A 14,680-nucleotide genomic window follows, 5' to 3' on the forward strand; every position below is an offset into this window, starting at 1 on the left:
TTTAGTTTCTTTAGGCCGAAGAATTCTTTCTGGCAATGCCGATGCTGGACCACTACTTACCAAGTATACCAGTACCAAAGTATCACTGTTAAAACAGCTGTTTCGACGTTCATAAGCAGAGAACAAAATGTTATTATTTACCCAACAGAATCACTTGAAGATTCATTAACTCTCTTGGATATTCCTTATTTATAATAACCAAGTAATGTATGAATACATGCTCATTCTGAAAATAAGCGGAACTGGCCGTGGTGGTTCATGCCTGTAACGCTAACACTTTGGGAGGCTGAGGTGGGAGGATCGCTTGAGGCCAGGAATCCGAAAACTGGACAACACAGCAAGACCCATCTCTACAAAAAATTAAAAAGAAAAATTAGCTGGATATAATGGTGTGTGCCTATAGTCCCAGCTACTCTGGAGGCTGAGGCGGGAGGATCGCTTGAGCCCAAGAGTTTGAGGCTGCAGTGAGCTATTTTCTTGCCACTATGGCCTGGGTAACAGTGAGACCCTGTCTCTTAAACAAAACAGAAATATAGGAAATATATGTCATCAACCCTTTCCCTTCTCAGGTTTTAAGAACTTTTTTTTTTTCTTTTTTCCTTGAGTCTGAATTTCTGGGATCCATTCCCATTTGCTTTCTTTTACGTTTTAAATTAAGTTTACCCTAAAGCTGCCTCCTTACATATTTTAAGTTCAGCCCAAAGATTTCTCTGTATATAGTGAACTACAGCCTAAATGGAGGTGTAAACAGCCTGCAAACTACTCTTGTGCCAGTCACCAAGCTTTGGCCGAAGGGGGCCAACTGTTCAAATCATGTTCAAATAAGGCAAATGCCAAACTGTAACCACTCTGGCTGTTTCTGCACCTCATTTCTGCTTTCCATACATCACGTTCCCTTTTCTGTCCGTTAATCTTCTTCCAACATGTGGCTCCACTGGAGTCTCTCTCAGCCTGCTCCAGGTCGAGAGGCTGCCCAATTTGTGAACTGTCCTTTGCTCAATTAAACTCTTGTTAATTTGTCTAAGGTTTTCCTTTTAACATATGTAATCAATTTTTTAAAAATATGATTTCTATGAAATACACACTTTTTGATTTGTTTTATTTTATTTATTTTATTTTTTGGGGGACAAAGTCTCGCTCTGTCGACCAGGCTGAAGTACAATGGCACGACCTCTGCTCGTTGCAACCTCCGCCTCCTGGGTTTAAGCAACTCTCCTGCCTCAGCCTCCCGAGTAGCTGGGATTATAGGCTTGCACCACCATGCCCAGCGAATTTTTGTGTTTTTGATAGAGACAGGATAGCCAGGCTGGTCTTGAACTCCTGACCTCAGGCTTCCCAAAGTGTTAGGATTACAGGTGTGAGCCACCGCGCCTGGCCATTATTTTATTTATTTATTTATTTTGAGACGGAGTCTCACTCTATTGCCCAGGTTGGAGTGCAGTGGTACAATCTCAGCTCACTGCAACCTCCACCTCCTGGGTTTTAAGCAATTCTCTCTGCCTCAGCCTCCCAAGTAGCTGGGATTACGGGTGTTCGCCACCACATCTGGCTAATTTTTGTATTTTTAGTAGAGATGGGGTTTCGCCATATTGGCCAGGCTGGTCTTGAACTCCTGACCTCAGGTGATCCACCCACCTCAGCCTCCCAAAGTGCTGGGATTACAGGTGTGAGCCACCGTGCCTGGCTTCATTATTTTTTTAAGGCAGGGTCTTGCTCTGTCACCAAGGCTGAAGTGCAGTAGCACCATCATAGCTCACTGTAGCCTTGACCTCCCAGGCTCAAGTGATCCTGCCACCTCAGCCTCCCAAACATCTGACACCACAGGCACACCACGCCCGGCTAATTTTTGTTATTTTTTGTAGAGACAGGGTTTCCGCATGTTGCCCAGGCTGGTCTCAAATTCCTAGGCTCAAGTGATCCACCTGCCTTGGCCTCCCAAAGTGCTGGGATTGCAGGTATGAACCAACACACCCAGCCTCATGCTGTTTTTTTTTTTTGAGACGGAGTATCGCCCAGGCTGGAGTGCAGTGGTGTGACCTCGGCTTACTGCAACCTCCGCCTCCCAGGTTCAAGCAATTCTCCTGGCTCAGCCTCCCCAGTAGCGGGATTACAGGTGCCCGCCACCACGCCTGGCTAATTTTTTTGTATTTTTAGTAGAAACGGGGTTTCACCATGTTGGCCAGGCTGGTTTTGAACTCCTGACCTCAAGTGATCCACCTGCCTCACCCTCCCAAAGTGCTAGGATTACATGCGTGAGCTACTGCTCCCAGCTTGTGATTTGCTTTTTTCACTAATGTCTTAAGATCTTTCCAAGTCTGCCTCATGAAAACAAAGTTTATGAGAGAACAGTCATACAATACGTGTAAGAATCACAGTACAGCACGGTTACGAAGAGGGGGACACTGACTGGAAAGGGCACGAGCAAACCTTTGTAAATATTCCCTGTCTTCATCTGGAGGGTGGTTTATACACACACAAAAATTCACCAGAAAGTATACTTAGGATTGGTATACCGTCTCTTTAAATTTAAATTTTTTACTTTTTCTTTTTTACCCTGTCTTATGGTGCCGAAGACTGGTGGTGCACTTTAAAATATGTGTTTGCTGCTCTGTGGTCCATTAAAAACAGAACAAAAAAAGTGTTATTCTTCTAAAAAGTTTAAAAGTTTATATTACCATGAAAGCCCATACGCTTATTACTTGGTTGAAGGGAAAAGAAATCATTGGTTTTAAAGTCTCCTATGGGGCCTCGTGATCTCCCACCTCATACTATCCTGAGTTTCTTATATCTTACTTTTTAAAACAGATTTACCACACTTTTGCATCTCTAAACACTTTATTGATTAGTATTGTGTGATTCTGAGCGAGACTCCGTCTCAAAAAAAAAAATTTGAAAAGTTGGAATTCTGATTTGAATTGCACTGACTCTATAGATTAGTTTGAGGAGATCTGACCATTTTGTAGCATTAGGCATCTTCTAACCCATGAATATTGTATATTTAATATAATACAATTTTCTCCATGGGTCTTACAGATTTTTATTTTTCTGAGACATGGTCTTGTCTGTTGCCCAGGCTGGAGTGCAGTGGTAAAATCACACCTCACTGCAGCCGTAACCTCCCAGGCTCAAGTGATCCTCCTGCCTCAGCCACCTGAGTAGCTGCGACTACAGGTGTGCGTCATCATGCCTGGTTAATTTTTTAATTTTTTTTTAAGAGACAGGGTCTCCCTATGCGGCCCAGGCTCGTCTTGAACTCCTGGGCTCAAGCAATCCTCTTACCTCGGTCTCCCGAAGTGCTGGGATTATAGGCGTGAGCCACCATGCTTGGCTCAGATTTTAATACATTTATTTCTAAGTACTTTTATTTTCTGATACTACTATCGACAGAGTATTTTTAAAGTTACATTTTACAATTGACTTTTTGTACAGATTTTATATCTGGCAACCTTGCTAAACTCTTCATTCTAAAAATGTACCTCTGACGTTTTGGGTTTTCTACATAGATAATTATACTGCCTCTGAAGAATGATAGCTGCTTTTTCCTTCCTTTCCAGGCTGATATGTTTTATCTCCTTTTATTGTGTTATTGTGCAGACTAAAATCTGCAGCATGAGTCTGAATACAGGTGGAGAGTAGCAGGCCACCCTTGTGTTTTCCTGACCTTAAAAGGGGAATGGCTGGGCGTGGCGGCTCACTCCTGTAATCCAGGCACTTTGGGAGGCCCAGGCGGGAGGATCACTTGTACCCAGGAGTTTGAGGTTGCAGTGGGCCATGATCGCACCACTGTGCTCTAGCCTGGGTGACAGGGCAAGAAAGACTGTCTGGAAAAAAAAAAAAAGGAAATAATTTCGATGTTCCACTATGAAGTATATGTGATGTAAGATTTTGGCAGATATCCTCCAACAGGTTAAGAAAGTTTCCTTCTGTTACCACTTCGTTAAGACTTATCATCTCGCGTATTTCATATTTATACAGCTAATGGAATAACTTGCATTGATTCATTTTCTACCATTAAACCAGCAATGTATTCCTGGAATTGTCCTTTTAAATACGTTTTCAGCTGCTGTTTTCTTTCTTTTTTGAGACATGATCATAGCTCACTGCAGCTTCGACCTCCTGGGCTCAGGCAATTCTCCTACCTCAGCCTCCCAAGTGGCTGGGGTTACAGGCATGTGCCACTGCGTTCGGCTAATTTTTTTATTTTGTGTAGAGACAGGGTCTTACTATGTTGCCCAGGCTGGTCTTGAACTCCTCCTGGCCTCAAGCAATCCTACCATCTGACCTCAGCCTCCCAAAGTGCTGGGATTCTAGGCATGAGGCACTGTCCCTGGCTTTTTTTTTTTTTTTTAGAGACAGGATCTTGCTATGCTGTCCAAGCTGGTCCCAAACTCAACCTCCCTGGGCTTAAGCAATCCTCCTGCCTCAGCCTCCCACGTAGCTGGGATTACAGGTACGTGCCACAATACCTGGCTGCCCTTTCTTCTTTTCTGATACAGCATGTAAAGCCTTCTAAATACCACTTTAGCCACATACCAGTTTTCATGCATATTTTCAGTTCTGTATTTCCAACAAAATTTACTTTTTTTTTTTTTTGAGATGGAGTCTCGCTCTGTCACCCAGGCTGGAGTGCAGTAGCGTGATCTCAGCTCACTGCAAGCTCCGCCTCCCGGGTTCACGCGATTCTCCTGCCTCAGCCTCCCGAGTAGCTGGGACTACAGGCGCCTGCCACCACGCCCAGCTAATTTTTTTGTATTTTTAGTAGAGATGTGGTTTCACAGTGTTCACCAGGATGGTCTCGATCTCCTGACCTTTGTGATCCGCCCGCCTCGGCCTCCCAAAGTGCTGGGATTACAGACTTGAGCCACTGCGCCCGGCCCAAAATTTACTCTTTAATCAACAAGTTGTTTAGAAATTTTTCTTAATTTTAAAACTATATAATCCTGTTACTCATTTTTAAACTTTTGAATTGAGGTGTAATTCACATAAAATGGAATGCCACATTTTGTTTACCCATTCATTTGTTAATGGACATTTGGGTTGTTTCTACCTTTTGGTTATTTGAATAATGTTGACACAAATATTCATGTACAAGTATTTGTTTGAATACCTGCTTTCAATTCTTTTGGGTACATACCTAGGAGTGGAATTGCTGGGTCATATGCAAATTCTGTTTAACTTTTCGAGGAATCACCAACTGTTTTCTGCAGCCACGATACCACTTTACATTCCTACCAAGCAATGCGCAAGGATTCCAATTTCTCCACATCTTTGTCAACACTTATTACTTATTATTTTCCCTTTTTGTGGATTATAGCCATCCTAATGGGTATGAAATGCTATCGCACTGTGGTTTTGATATGCATTTCCCTAATAACTAATGATGTTAAACATATTTTCGTGTACTTATTGGCCATTTGTACATCATGGGGAAAATGTCTACTCAAGTCCCTTTGTCTAGTTTTTAATTGTCTTCTGTTGTTGAGTTATAAGAGTTTTCATATATTCTAGAAAACACACTTTATCTGTTTTTAATAGTTACAACTTTAATCCATCAGTTTCCCAATTTTTGCTTTTAAATCCTTCGTTTTTTCTTGTATTTCTGGTAATTTTTTATTTTTATTTCAAAGTATATATTTAGATATATGAAGATTCATGAGTTATAGCCTTAAGCAGAATATTGTATCAATATGAAATACTTCTGCATTTTAGCGGTTTTCTCTTCATTTTTACTTTGCACATTATGAGTACTGGCGACACTGATATTGTCACCTTTTTTTTTTTTTTTAAAATAGTACCTCCCTCATTTAACATTCTCTTCTCCTAAGCTTCCTCCCATCTCAAATCCAAAATTCCAACAAATCTTGGAAAGAGATGAGTTACCTGCACATATTTCCTCAGTTGAACCAGAAGTCCTTACGTATTTTTCAAGTCTAGATTGTGGTTTTTAAACTTTTCCAACTGTGAGTTACCATGGGAAAGCTGATGTTTTCATAAAGCCACCAACTCCACCTAGTACCTGACCCTGGAGGGGTGTTGTGGTGAAACTCAATCACGCCACCTTTGTCTACCTGGCTTATGCGTTTTGTGTAATAGAGAAGAAATATGATGACAAATTGTAAACTCTTTCAATGAAGATAAGCCTATCTGGGACCCATTTTCTTCATCTGAATTTAAACCAAGAGAAAAAGGAATCCAATGGTTCACTTTGAGAAAACTGGAAATCCTGAGGCAGTAAGATAAAAGTATGAATCTGCCACAGTAAGTGGCTGAGTGAGAAGCCAAGAGGAAGCTGTGTGAGTAGCTCTCTCCTTTTCAATTTACCTCAACCTCAGACTATTTTCATACAAAGTTCACGGACCAAACTTTGAGAATCAGTAGTAGTCTATATGAACAGAAAATGCTGGCATACAGTAGGAGGTCAACAAATAATTCATAGTCATGTTCACTTACTTCTGAATATCTCCAGTGTTTCTTTGTTTGTTCTTACTTTTCTTTTCAGACTTGGGTGTAACTGGATCAGATTTTCTGGAATTCAAGGGAGAAGCAGAGATACTTCCCTCACAGAAATTGTTCTTCAACAATAGAAAAAGCATAACAGACATTATGAGAGACAACTTTATGATAAAGTAAGCTATTAATTTGACTAATTCAGAAATCCACAGCATTTTTCAAAAATTATAGCTACATTTAAATTCTATACATCCCTCGAAGAATACTGACCATGCAAAAATCAGAATAAACTATGTTCATCCAAGTTGGTCTAAATTAATTACATTTTTACTGTACATCAAGCACAAAATAAGGCATAATACTAACCTCATCAGCTGATAATTCCTGTTGGTTTTTTTTTTCTTTCCTATTTTTTTTTTTTTTGAGACGGAGTCTCGCTCTGTCGCCCAGGCTGGAGTGCAGTGGCACGATCTCAGCTCACTGCAAGCTCCACCCACTGGGTTCATGCGATTCTCCTGCCTCAGCCTCCCGAGTAGCGGGGATGACAGGCGCCCGCCATCACGCCCGGCTAATTTTTTGTTTTGTTTTGTTTTTAGTAGAGATGGGGTTTCACCGTGTTAGTCAGGATGTGTTTCAATCTCCTGACCTCATGATCTGCCCGCCTCGGCCTCCCAAAGTGCTGGGATTACAGGCGTGAGCCACCGCGCCCGGCCTTTTTCTGTTTTTTTAAGACTCTGTTGCTGAGGCTGGAGTGCAGTGTAGCAATCATGGCTCCTTGCAACCTTGACCTCCCAGGTTCAAGTGCTCCTCCCGCCTTCACCTCCCAAGTAGCTGGGACTACAGGCATGAGCCACCGTGCTTGGCTAGGTGGGTTGTTTCTGTTTTATTTTGAGACAGGGTCTTGCTCTGTCATCCAGGCTGGATTGCAGTGGAGTGATCATAGCTCACTGTAGCCTCAACCTCCTGGGCTCAGGCAATCCTCCCATCTTACCTTCTCGAGTAGCCAGGACACAGGCATGTGCCACCATGCCCAGCTACTTTTTTTTAAAATGCTTTGTAGAGATGAGGTCTCCCCATGTTGCCCAGGCTGGTCTCCAACTATCGGAATCAAGTGATTCCCCCACCTCAGCCTTCCAAAGTGTTGGGATTACAGGTCTGAACCACTGCGCCCAGCCTCCTGATTTTTCTAATAAATACTTTTATATAATTACTTTTATCTATATGGACATATTCATAGAGCTGCGGATATACCCGAAAGAAGAGTTTTATGTAATAATATTTTAGTTCTGGACTTTAAGGGCATATTAATAAAAATCACAAATATTTACTTGCTGTACCAGTCTCGTAAGTTTCTTACTACCCTAATGGAAAAGTTCATATATGGTGATGGTGAATATTTGGCCTTAAACCACCAAACTTTCATAAATAAATAGAAAATTATTCTAGGCTGGGCATGGTGGTTCATGCCTGTAATCCCAGCACTTTGGGAGGCCGAGGTGAGTGGATCACATGAGGCCACGAGTTCAAGACCAGCCTGGCCAACATGGCGAAACCCCGTCTCCACTAAAACTACAAAAATTAACAGGGTGTGGTGGTGGCACCTGTAATCCCCGATACTCTGGAGGCTGAGGCAGGAGCATCGCTTGAACCAGGAGCTGAGGTTGCACCACTGCACTCCAGCCTGGGTGACAGAGTGAGACTCGTCTCAAAAAAAATAAGTTAAAAAAATTATCCTACAGTATCAACAAATCTACTCTTATAATACCATGGGAAAACTAGATATACTTCTTCCCTATTCCATTGATTATTCCATTGGTCAATGACTTTTATTTAGTTTCCTGATTGTGTATCTTTCTAAAGCGATTCTACTCAAAAAAGACACATAAAAAGGGGCATATAACCCAAAATTTGGGTATATTATTATGAATGGTAGGCCTCTCAGAAAAAAATTCCCAATTCTGAGTATACTCATTTTGCTAAGTGTGTGTATATATATATATACACATTTTATTCTATTGAATTTCCCATGATTCAATGGTAAGTGTATGTTAAGATATTTGTTGTTTGAAAGCTGAGGAATTGTTTTCAGAGGCTCTCAAACCTGAATGTTTCACACTTCCCTACATGCCTCTGAAGATCGTATTCCCTAGGTCCCATCCCTAGAGACTCTGACTTAATAGATTTGGAGTAAATATGAGAGTTTGTATTTCAACAGCATTCCCAGGTTACTCTGACAGGCTTGTTCAAACCACTGGGCCCCACAGTACCCTCTGATCTTAAAGTATGTGTTTTATCACACACCATTTAGTTCATTTTCTTACAGGCAGCAATTTAACTACAGGAAGCAGAACATCCAAGTTTAATACATTTTCTAAAAATTTAATGTACTTTACTTTCAAAATGTGATTTACATCCATAAAATGGAATATTATTCTGCTCTTTAAAAGAATTAGATTGACTACATGTGTAATATGAAAAATCTCTAAGACGTATCAAGTGGAAAAAATGCAAGCAGCAAAACAGTGTGATTGCTTTATATAATCCTTTTTAGGTGAATAAAGAAAAAAGTTTTTTTTTTTTGAGACGGTCTTCCAGGTTGAAGTGCAGTGGCGAGATCAGCTCACTATAACCTCAAACTCCTGGGCTCAAGGGATCCTCCTGCCTCAGCCCCTACCAGTAGGTGGAGCTACAGGCACGCACCACCACACTCGGCTCATTATTAATTTTTCTGAAGAAACAGGGTCTCACTTTGTTGCCCAGACTGGTCTCAAACTCCTGGGCTCAAGCGATCCTCTCGCCTCAGCTTCCCAATGTACTGGGATTACAGGCCTGAGCCATTGCACCCTGGCAAGAAAAAAGTTGTAAGAAACTGTTAATAGTGGTTACCTTTGGGGAAAGAGACTGATATAAATGGAAAAGGAACGGGAGTGGAGAGGTGGAAGAAGGAAAAAGGAAGCTTTCATTCTTCACTGAATAGCTTTCCTACATATAAAAAAGTTGTTAAACAACCTGCGGTGGCTCACTCCACAAACCCAGCACTTTGAGACGCCGAGGCAGGTGGATGGCTTGAGCCCAGGAGCTCAACACCAGTTCAGGAAACATGGCAAAGCCCTGTCTCCACAAAAAATTAGCCAGGGATGGTAGTGCCAGACTGTAGTCCCAGCTACTCGGGAGGTTGGAAGGATCACTGGAGCCTGCTGGTCAAGGCTGCAGTGAGTCGTGATTGTGCCACTGCACTCCAACCTGCATGACAGAGTATGACCTGTCTCAAAAAACAAAAAACCCAAAAACCTGGATTAGAGCAAATATGTAACAATATGCAAAACAATTTGACTTTAAGTAAAGCAAAAATGTCATCAATAGCTTCTAATTATGGCAACGCCGTCTCTTCTGTTCTTTGAAAACCACAGTCAAAGCAATAGGAATGTTAATAGTTAGCTTTCAGTATCAGCAGGTTCCAAACACTCAAATCCAACCAGCCTGGGGTGGAAAAGACAGTATTTGTGGGATGCAGAACCTGGAAATACAAGGAGGTGACTCTTCCCATGAGCGGGTTCTGCAGCGGATACCAAGGGATGACCGTACTTCAACGTTCTCTCCTAAAACTTACAATATCAATGCTTAGCTTTCTTGCCAGTTCCTCATCACTTTTCAGTTGTTCTTCCATCGCTCTTCGCCTTTTTTCTGCCTGTCTTTTTTCCTCTTCTTCCTCCTCTGCCAATAACCTCTGTATGTACTCTTCACTGGCTTTGTTTTCTTCTTCCTCGCTGGCCCGTCGCTCTGCCTCCACCTTAAAAGTGATTAGTAAAGAGCAATCTTTCTCTGAACGTTTTGGTATACTCGCAATATTTCATAACAAGAATAGAAAAGTAGAAAAAGAACAAATTGGCAGAAATTTAAATGATCTCAAATGAAGTACAAATCTGGAGAAGTAGATTCCTGCAAGATAGCTGTCCCATCTCAGCCTCCCAAAGCACTGAAATTACAGGTGTGAGCCTCTACACCCAGCCTGAGATGTATTACAAGTGAAAACTACACACAAAATTTTGAAGACTAACAAAAAAAGAGAAAAATCTATATTTATGTATAACTTCATATGTAACTAAAACATAATGCTTCACTATAAACACTGTTTTTTAGGTACTTTTCCTATTTAGGAACTTCACAGCTAGCCCTTTAACCTTTCCTCATCTAAACCCATAATCTACCACCCTTTTTCTTTAAGCTCAAAACTCTGAGGAAATAAAAAAATATCCTGGTATGGATTAAATTAGGAAAAAGAAGAATTTAAAAATTTTCTTCATATGTAAATGCTTAGGGAACACTATCACATAAGAGCATTAATTATGTAGAAGTAAATTACAGCAAAAAACAAAGCCCTTATAAAGTACACTAAAATTATCCATATTTTGGCTGGGCGCAGTGGCTCACACCTGTAATCCCAGCACTTTGGGAGGCCGAGGCGGGCGGATCATAAAGGTCAGGAGATTGAGACCATCCTGGTGAACACTGTGAAACCCCATCTCTACTAAAAATACAAAAAAATTAGCCAGGCGTAGTGGCGGGCGCCTGTAGTCCCAGCTACTCGGGAGGCTGAGGCAGGAGAATGGCGTGAACCCAGGAGGCGGAGCTTGCTGTGAGCCGAGATTGCGCCACTGCACTCCAGCCTGGGCGAGAGTGAGACTCCATCTCAAAAAAAAAAAAAATTATCCATATTTCAAGATATACTAGTTATATAAGCACAAAAAACTAAATTAAAATCTGAAACTAAAAAACACAGCAGAGAACTATTCCAAAAAAAAAGAATAACTATTTAGCACCTACCTTGCTTATTTCCTCTTCATATTCTCTTCTCAGTTCCCCAGGTTTACTTAACAGACGAACTGGCTGATAGTCATCAGCTATTTCATATCAAAAAAGAAAGTAACATTATAGGCAACACAATTTTATGGTAACTTTGGTCTTCCATTAAAACTTACTAATATTAAAATGAAAAATTAAAATATACAACTATTAATAACTACAGCAATATCTTCTTTTGGAATTCCATTTTTAAAATTTATTATATTTATTTATTTTAGATTTATTTTATTTATTTTTTTTGAGACAGAGCCTTGCTCTGTTGCCCAGGCTGGAGTGCAGTGGCACAGTCTCGGCTCACTGCAACCTCCACCTCCCAGGTTCAAGCGATTTTCCCGACTCAGCCTTCTCCTGAGCAGCTGGGATTACAGGCACGCGCCACCACACCCAGCTAATTTTTTATATTTTTGGTAGAGTCAGGGTTTCACCATGTTGGCCAGGCTGGTCTCGAGCTCCTGACCTCAAGTGATCCACCCGCCTCGGCCTCCCAAAGTGCTGTGATTACAGGCGTGAGCCACTGTGCCCGGCCTAGAATTCCATTTTGTAAGGCCAGAGGTTTAGGGTTTTGGGTTTGAAATGGCGTATGAATGCATATACTTAACCCTTCCTCTAAACTCCATTAAAATAACAGTAAAGGAATTTCTAAAAACTGTAATCCTACAACAGCAGAGAATAGCAGAGGAGGTTAACCAATAAAAAAAAAATTTTTTTTTTTTTTTTTTTTTTTTTTTTTTGAGAAAGAGTCTTGCTCTGTCACCCAGGCTGGAGTGCAGTGGTGCAATCTCAGCTCACTGCAACCTCTGCCTCCCGGGTTCAAACAATTATTGTGCCTCAGTGTCCTGAGTAGCTGGGATTACAGGCATGCCCCACCATGCCCAGCTAATTTTTGTATTTTTAATAGAGACCGGTTTTTGCCATGTTGGCCAGGCTGGTTTCGAACTCCTAACGTCAGGCAATCTGCTCACCTCAGCCTCCCAAAGTGCTGGGACTACAGGCATGAGCCACCGTGCCCGGCTCTAGTGAAAAAATTTTTAACGAATTTCTAGAAAATGGGAAGGCAATGAAATAGAGATAATTGATACAGCAGAAATGAAGGAAAAGAAATCCTTGGAAGGGAAGACTACAGCTGAGGTAGAATTAGAAGGGAATCTGCCTCCTATTTGCCTAGAGAGAGGCTCATAGAGTCCAGAGTAAGTGTGGGACCAAAAACAGAACTCGAGATTTATAAGCTGTTAAATCAGAATCCTCGACTTATCGGCATTTCTCCCTGGATACGGGTGCAGGTGCACACACGTGTATTTCTTTAAAGAAACAGATCTAGAGAGAGCCAGAGCAGCTAATGTAAGAGGTGGTGACCCAGAGCAAAGTCCTCTGCAATCGGGCAGTTAGGGATGGCAAAGCACAAAGGCCAGGTTTCCATCAGCTTCAACTCAACGTCTGCCCATCACCAATACCCTTCCGTGTACACAGAGCTTTTGTCCCGGGCCTCATTCTCAAAGCTAATCCAAGGATCGTCAGACATTTGAAATACATCTGCAGGACTAGAGAAACAGTAAGCTATACAAAGAGAAAAAATCATCACCCTGGAGTTGAAAAGATAATTCTGGGTCAGAAAATAACCTAAATGCGTGTATGTATCCTCAGCAAATCTGATGAGAATTTTATTCTATAAAACAAGACACTGTTTTATAAAGTGTAAAAAGGGAACACCCAAAAAAGAGAACGCATCTGCCTGTTTCAAGGGGCAGCTGCTACTCAACTCCAGCTGACTACGACTATCAGGAAACTCAGGCCTGTCCGTGCCATATTTTTGCTTTCTCAAGAAAATCCAGAGGTGGCAGAGGTGGATGGTGAGAGATGACTTAATGCGTACAATGTACATTATTTGGGTAGTAGATACCCTAAAAAGCCCTGACTTTGCCACTATGCAATCTATATATGTAACAAAATTACCTTTGCACCCCATAAATTTATCCAAGTAAAAAGAAGAAGAAAAAAAAAAAGAAAATCCAGCAATCCAGATGTTAATAAGAAATCTTCCAACTTAAATATTGGCATTGGATGGGTCACAAAAAACATGCACACAGGATTCCTATGGCCTGCAGGCCAGCAGTTTGAAAAATCTGCAACAGAGACACTAAAAAACAGTGATGTAACTCCAAAACAATTAGGGATGCAGTATGCTGAATTCTCATTTATTTTAGTCACTTAGGAGGATCTATTCAAGACAATACAATGGTATATACAGCAGAGACATACCTAAGGCTCCTTAAAAAGCAGAAGGATATTCAGCTGGCTTAAACTGAGATCTAGATCAACAAGTCTTAAAGTAGAATCTATGAAACCCTGAAGGTATCCGAGACTTTTTTTAGGGAAACTGCAGAGTCAAACTATTTTCATTTAAAAAATTAAGGTAAGGTGGGAGCGGTGGCTCATGCCTGTAATCCCAGCACTTTGGGAGGCTAAGGCAGGTGGATCATGAGGTCAGGAGTTCGAGACCAGCCTGGCCAATATGGTGAAACCCCGTCTCTACTAAGAATACAAAAAGTAGCCAGGCGTGGTGGCGTGCACCTGTAGTCTCAGCTACTCGGGAGGCTGAGGCAGAAGAATTGCTTGAACCTTGGAGGCGGAGGTTGCAGTGAGTTGTGATCGTGCCACTGCACTCCAGCTTGGGCAACAGAGCAAGATCCGGTCTCAAAAATTCGATAAATAAATAAAAGGTGGGGGTGGGGTGGGGGCAAAGGCCGGTGTGGTGGCTTATGCCTATCAGCCCAGCACTTTGCAAAGCCAAGGTGGGTGAGTCACTTGAGCCCAGGAGTTTGAGGCTGCAGTGAGCTGTGATTGTGCCGGTGCACTCCAGCCTGGGCAACATAGTGAGACTCGGTCTTTACAAAAAAAGACGAGGGGCAGAGGACTTAAATAGACATTTCTCCAAAGATTATATACAAATGACCAATAAGCACATGAAAAGATGTTCAACATCGGCCGGGCGCGGTGGCTCACGCCTGTAATCCCAGCACTTTGGGAGGCCGAGGCGGGCGGATCACAAGGTCAGGAAATTGAGACCATCCTGGCTAACACGGTGAAACCCCATCTCTACTAAAAATACAAAAAAATTAGCCGGGCGTGGTGGCAGGTGCCTGTAGTCCCAGCTACTTGGGAGGCTGAGGCAGGAGAATGGCGTAAACCCAGGAGGCGGAGCTTGCAGTGAGCCGAAATTGTACCACTGCACTCCAGCCTGGGCGACAGAGCGAGACTCCGTCTCACAAACGAACAAAAAAAAACACACATTCAACATCACTAGTCATTAGGGAAATGCAAATCCTGAGTACAGAGATACCGCTTCAGAGGACGGCCAACACTTGTTTTT

At 41.9% G+C, this 14,680-nt stretch overlaps 1 protein-coding gene across 1 annotated transcript in view; it reads right to left on the minus strand.

Moving 5' to 3' along the window:
* Positions 1-14,680, minus strand: part of RNF168 (ring finger protein 168) — a 37,620-nt gene that overhangs the window by 8,669 nt on the left and 14,271 nt on the right. Inside the window, exons 2-4 of the mRNA XM_054480494.2 lie at positions 11,275-11,351; positions 10,061-10,240; positions 6,451-6,572 (exon numbers count right to left, since the gene is read on the minus strand). Coding sequence (XP_054336469.1) covers positions 6,451-6,572; positions 10,061-10,240; positions 11,275-11,351 — 379 coding nt within the window. The remainder of the gene's footprint in view (positions 1-6,450; positions 6,573-10,060; positions 10,241-11,274; positions 11,352-14,680) is intronic.

Source organism: Pongo pygmaeus, chromosome 2 (assembly GCF_028885625.2).
Source record: "Pongo pygmaeus isolate AG05252 chromosome 2, NHGRI_mPonPyg2-v2.0_pri, whole genome shotgun sequence".
Classification (NCBI taxonomy): domain Eukaryota; kingdom Metazoa; phylum Chordata; class Mammalia; order Primates; family Hominidae; genus Pongo; species Pongo pygmaeus.